Genomic DNA, 23,113 nt, shown 5'->3' with positions numbered 1-23,113 from the left:
TACTCGAGTGTAAATAATGTGTTATTTAGTAAGTCTGTATGAATCACACTTGTCTCGAGATTAACATTGTTACCTTTGGTGTTACACTGTAGCGTTGTTTTAAAAGCAAAGGAAAAGCTGCACACTCCGATGCAATACTATATTCATCAACGTTTCGACAGCATGCTGTCTTTATTAGGTTTTCACCAACTGTACTGTAGCATTGTTCATTCATTGTGTTAAAAATGCTGTTAAAAATGACATGTAATGGAACGTAATTGCACGTGTCATGTAGGCTTTTAGGAGATGTTCTTCACTGTGTCGTGTACACAAGGTTTAAACGTTTGACACATTCACAATAGTGAAATGTTAGCAACACAATAGTGAACTGGACAGCTAAACCAAATTACCAACTAGGACGCTTAAGCGTGTGTGCATGGCGTGTGTGCGCGCCTGTGTCAGTGTGTGTTTTAATCCATCACTTTAATTTCAGAGCCTCTCACCACTCACGGTCAGTGAAGTCGATTAGAGGGCTGGAAGTTGAGCTGTCAAGGTTAGCTTTGAATGTTGTCCTCCTCAAGGTAGAGAAAGACGCCTGCAATGCCAACCCATTATTAATGCTCAATTTATTATTTTAAACTGGGTGGTTCGAGCCCTGAATGCTGATTCGCTGACAGCAGGCATGACAAAACATTTATTTGTATTGCTCTAATTACGTTGGTAACCAGTTTATTATAGCAATAAGGCCCCTCGGGGGTTTGTGGTATATGGTTTGTGGTATATGGCTAATATTCCACAGCTAAGGGCTGTATCCAGGCACTCCATGTTGCATTTTGCGTAAGAACAGCCCTTAGCCATGGTATATTGGCCATATACCACACCCCCTCGTGCATTATTGCTTAATTAGATTGCACATTAATCAAGCCCAATGTAAGTACTTCTGTGTCCTTAACACTAGAACCTCTGGGCCTTTCAGCCTAAAAGTACCTGCTAGAGAATGTTGAGAACGTTGCTGGAAGTCTCCTTTAGCAAACGAGTCAGATTCATGTCAACCCACAAGGTGTGCAAACATAAGCACCAACGCTTGATAAATAGTGCATAAACAATTGTAAAGGATGAGTTGCATTAAGAAATATTTGTGGAAATATAGCCATGACAAGGTACTGTTAACTTTTCTGTGCGCATGAGCGACAGTACAATCTCTCATGTGCTGCAACATCTGCGTGACACTGTCGTGACGTGACTCTCATTAATGTGATGACTGCTATTTATCTACTATGTTTAACTGTTACTAGATGAAAGTAATCATGTAACAATTAACTCATTAGGAATATGGGGCACCACGGGAGAAGTTGTTTAATGAGTTACCATCTCCCGAATTAAACTCAAGAATATATATATATCGATAACAATCACATATTAATCATTACTTCATATCAGTAGCATTCTGAACATCGCAGACTTCTTGAATCTGCACAAACCCGAGTCTTACTGATCATTCTGTACCACACATTGATTTGATTATTTATTTACTAACAAACTAAATGATAACACAGGATACACACACACACGGTATAGGTTATTGTTTGGAAACTTAATATGCTGACAACAGGTCCCTAGCGGACTAACACAATGTGACACTTGTTACAAAAGATGTAGATTTAAAGAGAGAGAGCGAGAAAGTGAGAGAGAAGCAACACCTGGATACATTTGGGAACTACGCTCGCAGTAATCCTAATACATTGCCACGTACTGCCACCCTTTTGGGTAAGAAGTAATGAAGGTCTTCGTTGTGTATCTCTGTTGAACCCAGGCCTTAGTGAAAAGGGTTCCACTTTATGAAAAAGGTTCAATTGTGCCTTCTACTTTGTTCGGGCCTTCTACTTTGTTCTCTGGCGTAAGGCTCTGATTCTCCAGAAGAGGTCACAATGTCCTTCTTAGTTGTCTGTGTTTACTTTCACTCGTTCTGGAAGAGTGGTCATCTATGGAAGGCTAATCAGCCATGTCGATGATTCCCAGAGTGGTGATGGCGACGATTATTTGAAGAGAATAACCGGATGGTCCTACATAAATTCACTTTCTTAGATACAGTACTTAGAACAGCTACTCAACTGTAACATTGGTTGTTAAAGTCTACTTTGTCGTCCTCAACGTATGTCGATTTTCAGGGTCTTGACTAGGGTTGCACATTTTGGGGAATATTCAGAGGGGAAAAACTTTCTGTGGGAATATATGGGATTTAATGGAAATGTATGCAAATTAATATTGATTTTTGCATTGGATATATTTAAGATATCATATGGTGAGAGAAACATAAACCTTTTACCTTAAGTAGACATAATTGCAAATTATTAAATCCTTCCAATAGAAATGTCATGACGTTGGCCTCTTTGGGTACAGGAAGGACAGTTGACCCCCTCCCCTTTGTACCATCACCCAACCTACCTTCCCCCCCAACCCAGGGTTGTAAAAATTCCAAGAGGAGAATCTTCTACAACATGTTTCATAGAGAGACAAAGGAAATTCTTCCAACTCATAGAATTGGAGAACCTAGCGACATGTGTGTTCTGGAGAAGATATGGAAGATTGATGAAGACTCCAGCTACGAACTGATCCGCTTGGTACAATTTTGTGATACTCAGAAGAGACAATATAGCCATATTACCCTAAAACGGTCTACATGATAGCCTCAGCGATGAGACTGAATCCACATGGTTGTATACAATGTATTATTAAGGATAAAGCTATTTGTAATACATTGAGATGCTATGTACTGATGTTAATGTGATAGAATTATATTTCTGTAACCAAGTCTAGCTCAGTCATAGGCATGCCCCCAGGGACACATACAGGACCAGGCGTCATTTGACAAGCCTGTTCTCTGGGCCCTATAAAACACCCCCTGATTTACATTTCTACAGACCAGGCCTCCACTCCATCGTGAGTTTGGCCCAGAGGTTTGACCAGCCAAGTATTCTACTGAAAGTGAACCATACCACGTGGTTAACTTTTAGACTATCGATATCGACAGAATAAGAACAAGTCTTTGATATTAATTATTAGTCTGCAGCTAAGTAAATTATATCATCGAACGCGAAGACCAACCACATCCATTCTATGACGACATTCATGAATGTCGCTCTGACAGATCCATTCTAACCGAGAGAGAGAGAGAGAACGCTGACAAACTCTCCATCAGAACAAAACTCTCCAACAAGAATCCCGACGACACATGAGCGTAAATATATATTGATTGCAAAGGTTCCCGAATGAGTGAGCCTTCAATTGGCAATTGTTAATATTAATGAACTCTGTGTAACTTCTCAGCTTACCGTTTTATGACCCATTGTCTAACAGACCAGCCATGCTTGTTAGCCAGTAGGGCACATTCCTCTACCCATCATTGGTGACGATAATTACTGTTTGTATGTTTTCTGTTAATTACTTAGTGTAGTAAATAAATGATTTTAAGACAATTGATGTATGGATGATTTTAGTAAAGACTGGGTTCGTGCAGATAACCAAGAATTACAACTTTCATGATGAGACTGAAACAACATACGGGTTAAGATTGACTGCTATCGATGTAAAATATTACTAAGTATTTTAAGAGTTTATTCAGAGGATAACAGCTCTATAAACGTTCTTCTGTGGTGCCCCGACTTTCTAGTTAATTACATTTACATGATTAGCTTAATCAGGTAATATCAATTACAGAGAAATAATTTTATAAGTTAGCATGTCATATCACTTAATCCGGCATAGCCAAAGACACGACAGAAATAAAAAAAAATATTTAGTTACGAGTTGAACTTTTAATTAAATGAGTTGACTCTTCACATGGGATGATTTCACTAAACAACAAAAGGGAATATTGAGTGATCCCCAATGATCCATCGCATCTCCCAAAAACGTTTTCATCATACATCTGTCAAATGATAGGCTAGAAACTAAAGCCTTGGATGTCTTCTCCCTGGACCTCCTCAATGTCCACCTCTTGAACATCAGACTGTGAGGCCTCATCTTCACTGTCACTTTCCAACCTTGTTGAGGATGGCTCGTTGTCAGGCTCAAAAAGCCTCAAATTTGAGCTTCAAATCAGTGTAGTAGTGTGGGCTCAATAGCATCTCATGAGTGTGCAAGATCTTGAGAATCAGCTGTACATGTGATGGAAGAATGCACTTATTTTACCCCTTTTTCTCCCCAATTTCGTGGTATCCAATTGGTAGTAGTTACTGTCTTGTCTCATCGCTGCAACTCCCGTACGGACTCGGGAGAGGCGAAGGTCGAGAGTCATGCGTCCTCTGAAACACAGCCCAACCAAGCCGCACTGCTTCTTGACACAACGCACATCCAACCCGGAAGCCAGCCGCACCAATGTGTCGGAGGAAAGCGACCTGGTCAGTGTGCACTGTGCCCGGCCCGCCACAGGAGTCGGTAGTGCGTGATGAGGCAAGGATATCCCTGCCGGCCAAAACCTCCCTAATCCGGACGACGCTGGGCCAATTATACGTCGCCCCATGAGCCTCCGGCTGCGGCAGAGCCTGGGCTCGAACCCAGAGTTCAAGCCCAGCCTTAGACCAGCCTTAGACCACTGTGCCACCCGGGAGGCCCCCGGTATGTTAATTTTTAACTCAATATTTTATACCCTCGAGTAAAAAGGGGTGTTTGAGCTCCCTCGGGCTTCTCTAGTTACGAGGCAAAGTAGTTTTTCAATTTTTTATTTAATCTTTATTTAACTAGGCAAGTCAGTTAAGAACAAATTCTTATTTACAATGACGGCTGCTATGATCTCGTTAGAGAACTAAAATCACAATCCTATCGTCACAAAAAGAGAAAAGGGAGAGATTCCCCTCCTGCTTAATTTACAATCGAGTGTTAACGTGTCCAAACCAGCCCAAACCCACCCCCCCTTCCCCTCTTTCGGCGGTGGGTAAGAGGCTCTGGTAGTTGTCAGCAATATATATACCAAGCTGATTTGAGGCCTTTGACCCACCCCCAGGAGAGTCATGACAGCACATAAACAAAGAAATATGTCCAATGCTCTGGAAATGTCTCTTCACTTGAGGTGTAAGGCCTGCTCTCTTTGTGAAGTCAGTCTTTTCTACCCAAATCGTGCCATTCATTCCAGAATTCTGTCTCACCGTGGCAGTTGGGATCACCGTAGGTTGGCCCAGTTCTGGTTTTTCTGCGGTGAGGCTCAGGCATCGGAGGCTCAGTCAACATCAGAAACAGATGACTCTTCATCAGCAACGTCGATATTGAGCTCAATATCCGATCCTACATCCGACTCCAGCTCATCTAAATTCTGCAGCGTTGTAATGCTGTCAGTGCGTCTGATTTGACTCTGAGGGGAGATAATATAACATTTCCAGCCTTTCATGATAAAATAATTAGACCGCCCACAATTCTTCATCATTGATTAAAATGTGATGCTGACAGAACTGAGTTTGAAATTGAATCAAATCTAGCTTCAGATAGTGTGAATTGTGTCCATTGAGAACAAGAGGTCGGTAGCAATGTGAATCTGACACCTCCGATGTAGGGCAACCTTAAGACTGATCTCATTACACTGGAAACTGGAATGAAGGTTGTACAATAGGAAAGTACAGTTGATAGAAGAGACGGGCACGTGCACACGCACACCGACACAGTAACGTCATGGTGGTGAAAGTAGATGGATAGAGGCTGACCTCTTGGAGGACGTGAAGCTGTGAGTTCACCCTTTTTAGAGTTCCCAGAGGCCGGAGACAAGCTCAGACTCTACCCACTAAATCCCCTCGGCTGCCTCCCAAATGGGACACTATTCCATATGGAGTGTCATACCTTTGACCAGAAAGTAGTGCAATATAAAGGGGATTAGGGTGCCATTTGGGATGCAACCCTTTTTCTCATAGGCCTCTAATGATTAGGTCACTCAATGGCTGCCAGGATCAATGATCCCAAACCACTAGAGGCCGCATCACTACTCTCATCCCGCTTCGCTCCGCTCAGGTTATACACAGTGCATTTGGAAAGTATTCATACCCCTTGACTTTTTCCACATTTTGTTACATTTTACAGCCTTATTCTAAAATTGATGGAAAAAAATTTTTCCCGTCAATCTACACACAATACCCCATAATGACAAAGCAAAAACGGGTTTAGATTTTTTTGGGCAAATATATTAAAAAATAAATAAATGAAATACCACATTTACATAAGTATTCAGACCCTTTACTCAGTACTTTGTTGAAGCACCTTGGGCAGCGATTACAGCCTCGAGTCCTCTTGGGTATGACACTACAAGCTTGGCACACCTGTGTTTGGGGAGTTCTTCTCTGCAGATCCTCTCAAGCTCTGGCAGGTTGGATGGGGATTGTTGCTGCACAGCTATTTTCAGGTATCTCCAGGGATGTTCGATTGGGTTCACGTCCGGGCTCTGGCTGGGCCACTCAAGGACATTCAGAGACTTGTCCCAAAACCACTCTTGCGTTGTCTTGGCTGTGTGCTTAGGGTCGTTGTCCTGTTGGAAGGTGAACTTTCACCCCAGTCTGAGGTCCTGAGCGCTCTGGAGCATGTTTTCATCTTGGATCTCTCTGTACTTGGCTCCATTCATCTTTCTCTCGATCCTGACTTGTCTCCCAGTTTCTGCTGCTGAAAATTATCCCCACAGCCTGATGCTGCCACCACCATGCTTCACCTTAGGGATGGTGCCAGGGTTCCTCCAGACGTGACGCTTGGCATTCAGGCCAAAGAGTTTAATCTTGGTTTCATCAGACCAGAGAATCTTGTTTCTCATGGTCTGAGAGTCTTTAGGTGCCTTTTGTCAAACTCCAAGCGGGCTGTCATGTGCCTTTTTTACTGAGGAGTGGCTTCTGTCTGGCCACACTATTAGTGGATTGGTGCAGAGATTGTTGTCCTTCTGGAAGTGTTCTCCCATCTCCACAGAGGAACGCTGTAGCTCTGTCAGAGTGATCATTGGGTTCTTGGTCACCTCCCTGACAAGGATCCTTTTTCCTCGATTGCTCAGTTTGGCCGGGCAGCCAGCTCTAGGAAGAGTCTTGGTGGTTCCAAACTTCTTCCATTGAAGGTTGATGGAGGCCACTGTGTTCTTGGGGACCTTCAACGTTGCAGAACTTTTTTGGTACCCTTCCCCAGATCTGTGCCTCGACACAATCCTGTCTCTCACCTCTACGGACAATTTTGCTCTGACATGGATTGTCCACTGTGGGACCTTACATACACAGGTGTGTGCCTTTCCAAATCATGTCCAATCAATTTAATTTACCACAAGTGGACTCCAATCAAGTTGTATAAACATCTCAAGGATGATCAATGGCAGCAGGATGCACCTGAGCTCAATTTCCAGTCTCATAGCAAAGGGTCTGAATACTTAACTAAATAAGGAATTTATTTTTTATACATTTCAAAAATGTCTGTTTACGCTTTGTCATTAGGGGGTATTGTGTGTAGATTGATGAGGAAAAACATTTATTTAATCAATTTTAGAATAAGTTTGTAATGTAACAAAATGTGGAAAAAGGGAAGGGTTCTAAATATTTTCAGAATGTACTGTGTAGCCTCCCTGGTCGGATCAGGACCCCTGCTGTGGGGAACACTATTCCCCTAAAATATAGAACTCCCAAGTCGCAGAAAAGCCACTTACACACAAGCACACAGTCATACATTCACACAGGCGCTACAAAATGGAGCAGTCGTCCCTGAAACGTGGTGCTCCTGAAGCTGTTAAAGGTGTTTTAGTTGAAAGTCAGGGCGGAATAAAGACCTGGGATTCACACTTTACTTTAATTTCCCCCTTGCTTTCCCCTCCCTTAACCTACCCACTACTACCACTGCATTGTGACTCCTGTTGGTGGGAATAAGGGATGGCTCTTTGTGCCTTTCACACTGAAATGCTTTTCTTCTTCCCCGACCCTCTCTCACGCGCCTTCTCGCTTTTTTTCTCTCTCGCCCATTTTCTTTCTTTCTCACAAACACGTGCTCACTCACATCTAACACACATCTTGAGGTACAGTATGCTGCAGCACTCGTTTCGCGCTTTCTCGCTCGCTCTCTCTCTCTCTCTCTCATGCGCTCTTGCTCTCACCATCCTAATGAAGCACATTCCAGAAGAATTTCCCAGTTCAGATATGCCGCATAACATAAAACGCGCCAGCCGACGCCACAGAAAGGGGACAATAATCTCTGACCTTTGATGTGATGCTCTCCCCTCTCTCCCCCCTTACTTCACTCCTCTCCCCTCATCTCTAAATGTACTCTCCTGCTCTCACCTGCTGATCCTCACATCTCTGGCTGCTTCCCAAATAATGCCCTATTCAGTGCACTATTTTTAACTAGTGCCATATGGGCCCTGGTCAAAACTAGTGCACTAACTAGGGAATAAGGTGCCATTTGGCATGCAACCCATGTCTATGTAAATCTCCCCCTTGGATCCACTCTTCTCACTGTGGTCTGTGCTACCCGCCCTGGCTCCTTGGCACAACATCAACCTACATCTGCAACACTGATCTATAATTCTGTTTAATTAAAGAGCATTGCTTCGCAGTGCCTCCCCTCCATCTCCTACCACACTGCAGTTACAGTAAAGTGCACCCTCCTGTCCAGCACGGTACTACTTTATAGAAAGTATGAATCTCGGTCACTCACTGAAGATGATCAAACACATCCATAGATATCAGTAGGGGTGGGGGTTTAATGTTGGAAGGGGTGTTTTTGTGCATGCCTGTGTTTGCGCACGTGCTGTGCATGTCTGCTTGTCCTAGTTAATGCAACGCAATCAATTGAAACTCACCTATGTGCAGCTGTATCATTTATCCAATCATTTAGCTTGCAATTCTATTTAGCATTAACAGTATAGACTTTGTGCGTGTGTGTGCACATTCGTGGTTTAGGGCATCTCATTCAGCACGCAACTCTTAAAGATGCACTATGCAGAATCCATCTGCCATTTCCTAGTTGCTAAAATTCTAATAGTTCACCTAATTTCAGTTGATGTGAGAAAACAAGTGTAGAGAATCATTGTACCGTCTAAACCACTGTGAAATATCTATTCCATAACCCAAAATGTTGTATGTTCTGTTGTTTGACGCTGGTGTACAAAACCGAAATTAAAAGATGCAAAAACGAACTTAAAACCGGGAAGCATAGAAATGGTGCACATAGAACAGATCTATCACTTATTAGACTTGCTTTCAATGAGATTGACAGATCTGTAACTCACATTTCTATGTGAATTTTGTCAGGTCACCCAAAAAGTTACATATTGCAGCTTTAACATACAGATGTAAAGCCTCCATGGGTTTGACTGAAAGTTGAAGCCGCATTTTGAGTTGAAGCCAAAATGCTGTGTACCTGAATAAACCCGTCTTTCCTCTCCCTCACCCCTCTTTACCCATCTCTTCCGGCCTCCGCTTCTCTCTACCTTTCTCTCCTCCCTCCCTCACCCCTCTCTACCCCTTCTCCCCCTGTCTTCCAGGGGTCACAACCAGAGGATGGAGTTCCTTGGAGACTCCATCATGCAGCTGGTGGCTACAGAGTACCTCTTCATCCATTTCCCTGACCACCATGAAGGACACTTAACAGTAAGGACTTCCAAGCGAATGCCAAATGTCTCTCCATCTCTTCTTCCTCCTCATCTTGCACTCCTCTTTCTCTCTCTGTGCTCTCCATCGCTCTCCTTCCATCTTTGTCTCCCCGTCGGTTCCTCCCTCTACCATGAACATCTATGAGCAGCAGTGTGTACGTATCTTTGTTTTCTCTGGCCCATCCGTGTTATTCACTGCGTCCTTTACTCCCCCACTGCACTTACTAGTGCACCTCTCTTTAACTCTCTGTCCTCTTTGTATCCCTCCCTCTTTCTTCCCTTGTCTTTGTGTGCTGAAAAAAGTGTGTCAGGGGGAGAGAGCATGAGAGAGTTGGGTAGCCATTTGTTGTATGGGAAAGTGGCTTTGTCTTTAATAGCAGGTCCTTTGTTGATAGGAGGCTCTCTCTCCCCTGTGATGGCAGTATAGTACAGATGGAGAGAGATGGACTTTCTCCATATTTATGGTGCTGTAACAGTGTGTGTGGTGTTAGGGGTGTTTATGTGTGCCTCTTATATAAAGTTAACCTCGGGAACATTCCATTCATGAATTTTCCATATTTTCAATCAATATTGAAAAGCCACTCTTTATTTTTTGGTTCCTTTTCCTTCCATTCTCTACAGTCAGAAAGAAAGGACATATAGTGTTAGTTCTGGAACCAATTTGTCATAGAGAAGTCTTAACTAAAAGCTGCTAAGTAAAATCAGATCTCCAGTTAGATATTTGTTAGTGGAAGAGAGTAGATGTGACATCAATGGGATAAAAGCTCTGCAGTGAAGCATAGCTAAGTGACGGCGAGCTCTACTGAGGATGTGATGGTCCCGGCCTGCCCAAGAGTAGAAACAGACTCCGACTCAAATGGATTACAAGTAGATTAGTGCTCATTCAACATGTGTAGCTTTTTATATGTGACTGTGTGTCGTTGAGACTGAGTTAGCTAAGACGTCCCACAGCCTTTTTCTTAACTCATCTCTACTTTCTTTTCCCCTCTGCTATATTTATATGTATCATGTTTTCAGCTGTCTCTTTTAGAGCAGGAAATGCACTTGTCTTGTTTTGACATATCTTCATCTGGAGAGCTTTGAGTCAGTATGTGTTAGTCCATATGTTAAAAAAAAATTGGGGAGGGGGGGGGAATATGTGCATCTGGGACTTGGATATGTCTGTGTTTGATCTAAATTTGATTTCTGCATGTGTGTGTGTTCCACAGCTGTTGCGTAGCTCCTTGGTCAACAACCGTACCCAGGCCAAAGTTGCAGAGGAGCTGGGCATGCAGGAGTTCGCAATCACTAACGACAAAACTAAACGGCCAGTGGCCCTCCGGACCAAGACCCTTGCTGACCTGCTGGAATGTACGTATACAGTTCACAGCCCTTTTGAATATACATTTGCCGCCAAATATATTGGCACCCTTGTACTTTTCTTAAATAATTCCCTTTTTTCTTCTAAAATAAGTAGAAATTGAAAAAAAAACGTTTCATCTCCAGATGTTATTTGATTTTCAACATTGCAGAACAATTTTCTATAAACTTAGGTTAACAATATATATATATTTTTAATAAAGACAAATGACAGGGACAAAATTATTGGCACCCCGGAGCTAGTACTTCGTTGCACAGCCTTTGGCCAAGATAACTGCGGACAAATGCTTCTTGTAGTTTCAATGAGCTTGCTGCACCTTTCTACTGGACGATTGGCCCACTCTTCAGCAGCAAACTGTTTTCAGATCTCGGCATAGGTTTTGGATGTGGTTCAGATCTGGACTCTTTGATCGACAATTGAGAATAGTCCAGCGTTACTTCTTGAACCATTCCTGGGTGCTTTTTGATGTGTGTTCGGGGTCATTGTCCTGCTGGAAGACCCATAACCTTTATTTTCTAACTTAAAATTGTAAACTGAAGTTTACAAAAATTAAAGGTGTTCTGCAATCCCGTGATGTGGTGTGGAGACCCAAAGTTTGTTTCAATTGTAACTTCTTTTTGAAAAATTGGGAAGTATTTAAGTGCAAAGGTGACAATATATTTGACTGCAACTGTATATAATATATGCCATTTAGCAGACACTTTAACAAAAGCGACTTAGTCATGCATGCATACATTTTACGTATGGGTGGTCCCAGGAATCAAACCCAATATCCTGGCGTTGCAAGTGCCATGCTCTGCCTACTGAGCTACAGAGGACCACAATCATTGTCATTTCATGTGTACTGTATTTATAAGGTCTCTCTTCTGACTTCTCTGTTAAAAACGGATTGATTGCCATTTTGTGTGTACTGCATGTATGTCCGAGGACTCTCCTTCTCTCCTTTCTCTCTGAGATTTTTGTTTGGGATAGGGGGCAGTATTTTCACGGCAGGATAAAAAACGTACCCGAATTAATCTGGTTACTACTCCTGCCCAGAAACTAGAATATGCATATAATTAGTAGATTTGGATAGAAAACACTCTATAGTTTCTAAAACTGTTTGAATGGTGTCTGTGAGTATAACATAACTCATATGGCAGGCCAAAACCTGAGAAGATTCCATACAGGAAGCGCCCTATCTGACAATATATTGTCCTTCTGTAGCATCTCTATCGAAAATACAGCATCTGTGCTGTAACCTGACATTTTCTAAGGCTTCCATTGGCTCTCAGAAGGCGCCAGAAAGTGGAATGGGGTGTCTGCAGTCTCTGGACGAAAAACAGCAGGAGATTTTGTGAGTGGTCAGCCTGGGAACAGTGACACTAGAGATGCGCGTCCACGAGACTACTCAATTTTTTTATTTCAGCCTTTGAATGAATACAACGTCGCCCGGTTGGAATATTATCGCTATTTTACGAGAAAAATTGCATAAAAATAGATTTTATTAAACAGCGTTTGACATGCTTCAAAGTACGGTAATGGAATATTTTGACATTTTTTGTCACGAAATGCGCTCGCGCGTCACCCTTCGGATAGTGACCTCAACGCACGAACAAAACGGAGCTGTTTGAATATAAATATGGATTATTTGGAACCATAACAACATTTGTTGTTGATGTAGAAGTCCTGGGAGTGCATTCTGACGAAGAACAGCAAAGGTAATCCAATTTTTCTTATAGTAATTCTGAGTTTAGTGAGCACCAAACTTGGTGGGTGTCAAATTAGCTAGCCTGTGATGGCCGAGCTATCTACTCAGAATATTGCAAAATGTGCTTTCGCCGTAAAGCTATTTTAAAATCTGATACCGCGATTGCATAAAGGAGTTCTGTATCTATAATTCTTAAAAGAATTGTTATGTTTTTTGTGAACGTTTATCATGAGTAACTTAGTAAATTCACCGGAAGTTTGCGGTGGGTATGCTAGTTCTGAACATCACATGCTAATCTAAAAAGCTGGTTTTTGATATAAATATGAACTTGATTGAACAAAACATGCATGTATTGTATAACATAATGTCCTAGGAGTGTCATCTGATGAAGATCATCAAAGGTTAGTGCTGCATTTAGCTGTGGTTTTGGTTTTTGTGACATAAATGCTTGCTTTGAAAATGGCTGTGTGATTATTTTTGGCAGGGTACTCTCCTGACATAATCTAATGTTTTGCTTTCGCTGTAAAGCCTTTTTGAAATCGAACAATGGGGTTAGATTAACGAGAATCTTGTCTTTAAAATGGTGTAAAATAGTCATATGTTTGAGAAATTTAAGTTATAGCATTTTTGAGGTCCACGCTCTACCATTGGATATTGGTGAGGCGTTCCGCTAGCGGAACGTCTGTCCTTATTAAACATTAAACATACATGTCATTTTTCATTTACTGTACGAACAAGGCATAGATATGCTTTAATTAACGGATTATACAGTGCATTCGGAAAGTATTCAGACTCCTTCACTTTTTCCACATTTTGTTACATTACAGCCTTATTCTAAAATGTATTTTTTTGAAACAACAAATCTACACACAATACCCCATAACGACAAAGCAAATACAGGTTTTTAGAAATGATGTCAAATGTTACATTTACATAAGTATTCAGACCCTTTACTCAGTACTTTGTTGAAGCACCTTTGGTTGTGATTAAAGCCTTGGCCCACCAGTATTTGGGGGGTTTCTCCCATTCTTCTCTGCAGATCCTCTCAAGCTCTGTCAGGTTGAATGGGGAGCATTGCTGCACAGATATTTTCAGGTTTCACCAGTGATGTTCGATTGGGTTCAAGTCCGGGCTCAGGCTGGGCCACTCAAGGACATTCAGAGACTTGTCCCGAAGCCACTCCTGCATTGTCTTGGCTGTGTGCTTTGGGTTGTTGTCCTGTTGGAAGGTGAACCTTTGCCCCAGTCTGAGGTCCTGAGAGCTCTGGAGTAGGTCTTCATCAAGGATCTCTCTGTACTTTGCTCCGTTCATTTTTCCCTTGATCCTGACTAGTCTCCCAGTCCCTGCTGCTGAAAAACTTCCCCACAGCATGATGCTCCCACCACCATGCTTCACCGTAAGGATGATGCCAGATTTCCACCAGACATGATGCTTGGCATTCAGGCCAAAGAGTTGTCTTGGTTTCATCAGACCAGAGAATCTCGTTTCTCATGGTCTGAGAGTCTTTAGGTGCCTTTTGGCAAACTCCAAGCGGGCTGTCATGTGCCTTTTACTAAGGAGTGGCTTCCGTCTGGCCACTCTACCATAAATGCCTCATTGGTGGAGTGCTGCAGAGATTGTTGTCCTTCTGGACATTTCTCCCATCTCCACAGAGGAACTCTGAAGTTCTGTCAGAGTGACCGTCAGGTTTTTTGTCGCATCCTTGACCAAGGCCCTTCTCCCCGATTGCTCAGTTTGATCGGGCAGCCAGCTCTAGCAAGTGTCTTGGTGGTTCCAAAGTTCTTCCATTTAAGAATGATGGAGCCCACTGTGTTCTTGGGGACCTTCAATAGTGCAGTCATGTTTTGGTACCCTTCCCCAGATCTGTCCCTTGACACAATCCTGTCTCGGAGCTCTACGGATAATTATTTCGACATCATGGCTTGGTTTTTGCGCTGACATGCACTGTTCACTCTGGGACCTTATATAGACAGGTGTGTGCCTTTCCAAATAATGTTCAATCAATTTAATTTACCACAGATGGACTCCAATCTAGTTTTAGAAACATTTCAAGGATGATCAATGGAAACACGATGCACTTGAGCTCAATTTCGAGTTTCATAGTAAAGTGTCTTAATACTTTTTTATATATTTAGTTTATTATTATTTTTTCTTTTTTGCTTTGTCATTATGGGGTATTGTGTGTTTATTTCTGAGGATTTTTATTTATTTAATCAATTTTAGAATAAGGCTATATCTTATCAAAATGTGGAAAAGAGGTCTGAATACTTTCCGAATGCACTGTATATGTAATTCTGTGGTATCCCTTTGCGGACAATGCTCTCTCCTTGAGGTTTGACATATTGTCGTTTGCATGTTTTTGTACGTAGGCTACATGACCTCTCATCTCTCCTTGACGTCTTTAAACCCTGAACTATTGGCGTTTTGCATCTTCTCTTTCTTTCATCAAAGGCCAGTAAGAGATGTTTAATTGTCCTGTGGGAGTACTTGGACCTGGCCTTGTCCTTTGGCTTCTGAGCCCTTTGCTGCTTGCTTGGTGACCGGAGGGTTGATGAATGAGTCTGAGGGCTCTGTGTCATGGCTAGTGAAAAGGCATGTTACAGACCTCCCTCCACTCACTTGGCCTTCCAGTCTTCAGACATCAAGGCTGAGACTGTGTCCCAAATGGCACCGTATTCCCTACATAGTGCACTACTTTTGACCAGGGCTCATATGCATCTGATCAAAGGTAGTGCACTATGTAGCTAGCAGGTCGCCATTTGAGACAAATCCTGAGACCAGGCCTGAGCATTAAGGGGTTGGGGGGGTGTTAGGTGGGCTCAAGTGGCAACAGCATGACGAGGTGTACCATACTGGATGCTCTTCAAAGGCCAAGACACAAGAGGATGACATGCACCGTACACACACACACACACACACACACACACACACACGATGTGAACATGAAACACTCAGAGAGAGCGTCTTAAATCCATCAAAGGCAACATTATATAGGGAGAACTTTGTACTTGGTGCCACACACACACACGCGCGCACACAAGATTATTTGCATTCTCAAATATTATTCAAAGGCTAGAGCAGAGATGATGACTGCTGGGTTGAGGGGTTTGGGCGGAATTGAGTACTGCTCTTGAGCATATGAACAGTCATGCTATTTAGCTAGACTGAACAAAAATATAAACGCAACATGCAACGATTTCAAAGATTTTACTGAGTTACAGTTCATATAAGGCAATCAGTCAATTGAAGTAAATTCATGGGGGCCGTGCATTATCATGCTGAAACATGAGGTGATGGCTGCTGATGAATGGCACGACAATGGGCCTCAGGATCTCATCACGGTATCTCTGCTTTCAAAATGCAATTGTGTTTGTTGTCCGTAGCTTTTGTCTGGCCATACCATAACCCGACCGTCACCATTGGGGCACTCTGTTCACGAGGTTGACATCAGCAATCCGCTCTCCCACACCGCCATACACACTGTCTGCCATCTGCCCGGTACAGTTGAAACCAGGATTAATCCGTGAATAGCACACTTCTCCACCATGCCAGTGGCCATCAAAGGTGAGCATTTGCCCACTGAAGTCAGTCATGACGCTGAACTGCAGTCCGGTCAAGACCCTGGTGAGGAAGATGAGCACACAGATGAGCTTCCCTGAGACCGTTTCTGACAGTTTGTGCTGAAATGCTTAGGTTGTTCTTGCCCACAGTTTCATCAGCTGTCCAGTTGACTGGTCTCAGACAATCCCGCAGCTGAAGAGGCCGGATGTGGAGGTATTGGTCTAGCGTGATTACGCGTGGTCTGCGGTGGTGATGTACTGCCAAATTCTCTAAAACGATGTTGAAGGCAGCTTAATTCTCTAGCAAAAGCTTTGGTGGATATTCCTGCAGTCAGCATGCCATTTGCATGCTCCCTCAAAACGTGAGACGTCTGTGGCATTGTTGTGTGACTGCTGCACATTTGAGTGGCCTTTTTTTGTCCCCTGCACAAGGTGCACCTGTGTAATGAAAACACTGCAGTGTAGCTCAGTTGGTAGATTATAGCACTTGCAACGCCAGGGTTGTGGGTTCGATTCCCACGGGGGCCCTGGTCAAAAGTAGTGCACCATATAGGGAACAATGTGCAATTTGGGACACAGCTTCTCTCTCTCTACACGGCAACTGAAATATTACTTATTACCTCCTCTCTTCACTTTGACTCCAGCCTGCCTTCTCTTGTGTGTAAGGTGAGAATAAAACACTGTGTAGTAGAATGTGGTGACGTGACAGGTGTGTGTAGTCTGAAGAGACTGGGTGGAAACCCAAAAATGGTTTAGACAACCTGAACAAGGGCCTTCTGCACTAGACTTTTACTTTTTTCATTTTTGCTCAGTTTACAGAAAATCTGAAGAAATGCAGAATTTACGTCATAAAAATTTGCATCAAAAACAGCATAAGAATGTATCACTTATATTCATAATACAGGTCATTTATTTTATTGATGGGAAAACTGAATTGTTAAAAAAGATTACTTTGAAAACATTTAAGAGCTAGAGGCTGTTATAACCCGGGTGGCTCAGTTGGTAGAGCATGGTGTGGGTTCAATTCCCACGGGGGCCAGTACTGAGAAAAAAAATTATGAAATGTATGCATTCACTACTGTAAGTCGCTCTGGATAAGAGCGTCTGCTAAATGACTAAAATGTAAATGTAAAATGTATTGTACATACAGTCTGACAGTAGACAGACTAGGTTATATTACCCTTTTTTATACTATGGTACTGCTAACTTTACTGCTCTGGCTGAAATATTCTCTTTTCAAATGGTCTTTTCCAGCACAGTTCCATTAACTATGGTGGAAGATCATATTTATTTTTATATTTAGTGTGTTATTATGTTCCATTTCCTTTTGATGTCTATGCAACTTGTATGGAGCCTTTATTATTGAGTCCAGGGCCAATATCAACAAAGCATCTTGGAGTAGGAGTGCCAATCTAGGATCTGTTCATATAACCTTATTCATTATGATTTATAATATATATATTTTTTAAAGGATTCTAGATTTACATTTACGTAATTTGAGCGATTTACAAATTGGTGCATTCACCTTATGATATCCAGTGGAACAACCACTTTACAATAGTACATCTATATCTTTTTGGTGGGGGGGGGAGGGGTTAGGAGGATTACTTAATCCTATCCCAGGTATTCCTTAAAGAGGTGGGTTTAGATCAGCACTGCTACTCGGAAACGCTTTGTATATATGGGCCCAGATAGGCAACAGCCAGCCATCATGGTCTATCCGGTTCCGTTCAGTCGATATATAAACCCCATTCCATAACCTCCCCCTCTCCTCTCGTGTTAATGTTGTTCTTAACCACAAAGCAGATTTTATATTTGTATGACGTTACTTCTTAAACATCGGCTCTCCCTTTCATCCCTTCCATTATGTAGCCTCTCCTCTCTTTCATCCCTCGTTCATTGTTCTTTCCTCTCTTCTCTTCTGTCATCGGCAGCTTTCATCGCAGCGCTCTACATCGATAAGGATCTGGAGTACGTTCACACCTTCATGAACGTCTGCTTCTTCCCTCGACTGAAGGTGAGTGAGTGAGCGTGTGTGTGTGTGAGTGTGTGTGTGTGTGTGCGCGCGCACAATCTCCCCTGTACGTCTGAGCGCGTGCATGTCTGAAGGTGAGGTCTCACTCACTTTCCTCTGATCCCATCGACAGCCAGCATCCCCACGACCGCGAGAGAGGCCACTCACTCGCCAATCAATGACCACTCTTCTCTTCTCTATGTACCACCGGTAGAGAGGGGAGGCGGTGGAAGCTAATGGCTAAACTAATAGCACTAGCATTGACGAGCGGCACTCAAGTGGTGCTTGACTCCTCAACGGTCTTAGCATGGCTGTACAGTCCTATTGTAGTCATCTTTAATGGGTGCCGGTTGCGGTTGGGTCTATGCTAGCTACTGTTATTGGGTGGTTTCTGACTGTTTAGATATTGATCCCCTACCACCACTGGTGTTGCCAGCACTGTTCTCTTCTAAGGTGCTGTTGTTTCCCAAGTGTTTCAGGTGGTGGGTGTGGTGTTCATTCAGAAAGACCTCAGTTAAGCCTCCTCTCGTATTAGATGGCAGGAAGTGTGACGTATCAGTAAATTGGTGAGATTTAGGGAATTGAGTCTCTGTAGGATGAATAGGTTGGTGGACCTGCTTCTTCCTGTTAGAATGGTCGAGAGAGACTACTGCCTCCACACACACACACGCTACGGCTACCTCCTTCACACACTCACACATCCTGCACACTGTGTGAAGGTGATGGCTCAGCCTACAATGGTGTACTAATTGCTGTCTGTGTGGGTCTCCTGGGAGTGTGGGTGGCCATGGAGGAGCTGAACCGTGTGTGTGTGTGTGTGTGTGTGTGTGTGTGTGTGTGTGTGTGTGTGTGTGTGTGTGTGTGTGTGTGTGTGTGTGTGTGTGTGTGTGTGTGTGTGTGTGTGTGTGTGTGTGTACATAGGCGACTACAGAGAGAGAGAGCTCCTCATTTCCACTTCCAACAGAAAGTTGTGAAAAAGACCAACACATCTCTTCACATAGCCTTTCAGACTTTGTCCCAAAGGGCACCCTATTCCCTATATAATAATGTGGTGGGTGCTTGTCCTGGCCCCATTCCCTTAAGTAATGCACTATGTAGGGAATAGGGAGCAATTTGGGACATAGGGCTCTGGTTTCTAAGAAGCTATTATTGCTTTGTAGAATCTTCTGGAAGAAAGTAAAAGGACATATATGGAACCATTATGTCCTTGTAGGCTTTACGCGTGTGTACACCTGTGTGTATGTACATGTGTATGTATTTGTGCAATTTATGTGCATGTGTTTTGGTATCAAAACAGCCAGTACAAATCTCTTATTGCTGAAGGCTGGAAGGAGGGGTAGGGATGCCCCCCTGAGAGGGAGAGGGAACGCCAAAGAGGGAGCAAGAGAGAGCATTGGCTACAAGGCATGCAGAACCCATCTTTGTAGAAAATTAATAGGAACAGACAGTTATAGATTCAAAGTGTCCCTCTTTTTATAACAGGGCTGCTTTCCAGTTAATGGAAGTGCTTTTAGAAGTCCCTTTGGATTGGAGAATGTATCAGGCCTGCACACCTGGGAGACTCCCAGACAGACCCTGAGAGAGAGCTCTGTATTTCTGTCTCTGCTAGGAGCAGGCTGGAGACGCTTTTGTCTTAAGTAGCCTGTGATTTGTGCCCACTGCAGAGAGAAAAAAGTCAGGGAGATGGAGAGAGTGGAGAGGCAGAGAGCGCCAGACAAGAACAAAAAGTGAGAGTAGGATAAGAGGTGGAATGCAGGAAAGAGTCAGGGAAGCAATGAAAGCAGGGGAAAGGGAGATGAATAGAGGTAGAGTTTGTAATTGTTACTTTACAGTATTTGTGATGTGTAAAGCGTGTGTGTGTGTTGCAGGAGTTTATCCTAAACCAGGATTGGAACGATCCTAAATCCCAGCTCCAACAGTGCTGCCTGACCCTGCGCACGGAGGGCAAGGAGCCCGACATACCCCTCTACAAGTAAGCTACTGCTCCCTCCATACAACTTGTTCTCCTGCCCGACCCCCACATTAACCACACACAGGCAACCTTGACAGGCTCCCCTAACAAGAACATAGTGAATGGATGTGCTGTGTTGTGTAAAGGTCTTTGTTGTTGGGATAAAAAGCACCACTTCCAAAGAAACCTCTTATTTGACAAAAGGTCAAGGGGCAAGTGCCATTTGACGGACAGCTTCCCAAGTTCCAAGGCGAAATGAACTAGGCTAAATGTCTCCCTGATAACTGACAACTGCGCGTGTGTGGGTTACAGGACCAGCCTGTTTGGAATTCACCACAGTGTATACTTCACTTTCTTGTTAAAATAACTTGAGAGATTTGATTTGAATTAAGGTCTGAATATTTCATGGGGAGCAACTGATAGCAGGCTTTGGGATGTGTCTGAAATGGCACCCTATTAGTGCACTACTTTTGACCAGAGCCCGTATGTTCCCTGGTCAAAGGTAAAGCATTATATAGGGAATAGGGTGCCATTTGGGACGCAGCTTGGTGGTTGGATATTTTCATCCCGGGGGCGGTAAACTTATTGCGGTTCTACACATTTTGCCATGGGGCAGAGGGAGACGTGCAATTTTATGGCAAATGTCATGCTACATTGAGAGAGACATACATGCAACAAGGGAAAGTCCCATTCTAAGACTGAATGAAGGGTTACAGTGATGAGTATTATTCTACACATTTTGCCATGAGGATGTGAGAATTTTATTTACTGTAATTCTAAACATTTTTCCATGCCTTATGTGTTCATAATGCTATCTGAAGGCGTGAGGGGGCTCGCATGGTGGTCGCATGGTGGCATGCCCCAGACCCACCCAGACATGCCAAAACTCCATTCCCCCAAAACAGACAGAAATTTCAGGGGCTCTTTTCAACCAGCGCTTACTGTAATAGGGTATTATCATAATTTTCTGATTTTCACAGTATTATTCCAACGTCATAGTGTGGATATAAACTCCTCTCACTGTCAAATGTGTTTATTTTCAGCAAACTTAACAATATTTAAATATTTCCATGAATATAACAAGATTCAACAACTGAGACATAAACTGAACAAGTTCCACAGACATGTGACTAACATAAATGTAATGTGTCCCTAAACAAAGTGGGAGTCAAAATCAAAAGTAACAGTCAGTATCTGGTGTGGCCACCAGCTGCATTAAGTACTGCAGTGCATCTCCTCCTCATGGACTGCACCAGATTTGCCAGTTCTTGCTGTGAGATGTTATCCCACTCTTCCACCAAGGCACCTGCAAGTTCCTGGACATTTCTGGGGGGAATGGCCCTAGCCCTCACCCTCCAATCCAACAGGTCCCAGTTGTGCTCAATGGGATTGAGATCCGGGCTCTTCGCTGGCCATGGCAGAACACTGACATTCCTGTCTTGCAGGAAATCACGCACAGAACGAGCAGTATGGCTGGTGGCATTGTCATGTCAGGATGAGCCTGCAGAAAGGGTACCACAGGAGGGAGGAGGATGTCTTCCCTGTAACGCAGAGTGTTGAGATTGCCTGCAATGACAACAAGCTCAGTCCGATGATGCTGTGACACACCGCCCCAGACCATGGACCCTCCACCTCCAAATCGATCCCGCTCCAGAGTACAGGCCTCGGTGTAACGCTTATTCCTTCAACGATAAACGCGAATCCGACCATGGACCGCCACAAGAAAGGAAGACCCAGAGTTACCTCTACTGCAGAGTATAAGTTCATTAGAATTAACAGCACCTCAGATTGCAGCCCAAATAAATACTTCACAGAGTTCAAGTAACAGACACATCTCAACATCAACTCTTCAGAGGAGACTGCGTGAGTCAGGCCTTCATGGTCGAATTGCTGCAAGGAAACCACTACTAAAGGACCATAAAATCAATACAAACATACATATTATGTCTGTCTGTACTGTACTGAATGTGTGACCTGCTTGGAAGTGACAGCTGACTAATGCTTCCTCATATCCCCATTTCTCTGGTTTCTCCGCTTTCAGAGAGATTCTAATTCCAAGTGACAGTTTTCCCTGTTGAGGTTTGTTTCAGAATTCAGCAGGGCTGAAGAACCGTTAGTATTTGTTCGGAACATGCCACAGGCTTCTTCATTTGTAAGTGAGAAATATGATTGAATTATTGATGAAATGCCGTAAGTGACCACATTGCATTAAAAATGAATAGCACCCCTGAAATAAGTAAATTGTTTGTTAATAATTTAGGGTGTCGGTGTGTGGTTTATGCTAATGTTAACATTTTAGACATCTACAAGTGTTGTTTACTTGTACTCCCTTCTCCCTGCTGATATCTAAGTAAAAATGGTGATGTCAAATGTATTTTTAAATGTTTCAGATGATATGAATGTGATATCGTTTTCTATTACTTTCTCCCTGAGTTTGCTGGTTGCTCATGTATTTCTACATAACACCAAAGCCTGGTGGGGACTGTCAGAGAGCATTATCATTCTTTTACTTCTTTATTGTATGTTTTTCTTTGTAGCAGAAGAACACACATATTTTAACCGTCCAGAGATGATGGGGGGCCTTTTTATTGTTTAACTGTCCCTCAGGTTTACGCTAATGTTAACATTTTAGACATCTACAAGTGTTGTTTACTTGTACTCCCTTCTCCCTGCTGATATCTAACTAAAAATGATGTCAAATGTATTTTTAAATGTTTCAGATGATATGAATGTGATATCATTTTTTATGACTTTCTCCCTGAGTTTGCTGGTTGCTCATGTATTTCTACATAACACCAAAGCCTGGTGGGGACTGTCAGAGAGCATTATCATTCTTTTACTTCTTTATTGTATGTTTTTCTTTGTAGCAGAAGAACACACATATTTTAACCGTCCAGAGATGATGGGGGGCCTTTTTATTTTTTAACTGTCCCTCAGATGGCTTCTGTACACTGTCAAACCACGCCCAGACGA

General features: G+C 43.0%; 1 protein-coding gene across 3 annotated transcripts in view; it reads left to right on the top strand.

Annotated features, from left to right (window-relative positions):
* drosha (drosha ribonuclease III) overlaps positions 1 to 23,113 on the top strand; it is a 156,638-nt gene that overhangs the window by 106,718 nt on the left and 26,807 nt on the right. For all 3 annotated transcript variants that reach the window (XM_029699834.1, XM_029699814.1, XM_029699824.1), the window contains exons 26-29: positions 9,458 to 9,563; positions 10,774 to 10,915; positions 18,110 to 18,192; positions 20,058 to 20,161. In XM_029699834.1, the coding sequence (XP_029555694.1) occupies positions 9,458 to 9,563; positions 10,774 to 10,915; positions 18,110 to 18,192; positions 20,058 to 20,161 (435 nt within the window). The remainder of the gene's footprint in view (positions 1 to 9,457; positions 9,564 to 10,773; positions 10,916 to 18,109; positions 18,193 to 20,057; positions 20,162 to 23,113) is intronic.

The sequence above is a fragment of the Salmo trutta genome, chromosome 2 (genome assembly GCF_901001165.1).
Source record: "Salmo trutta chromosome 2, fSalTru1.1, whole genome shotgun sequence".
Taxonomy (NCBI): domain Eukaryota; kingdom Metazoa; phylum Chordata; class Actinopteri; order Salmoniformes; family Salmonidae; genus Salmo; species Salmo trutta.
The sequence above is the reverse complement of the archived record's forward strand: the minus strand, read 5'-3'. Positions and strand labels throughout refer to the sequence as shown.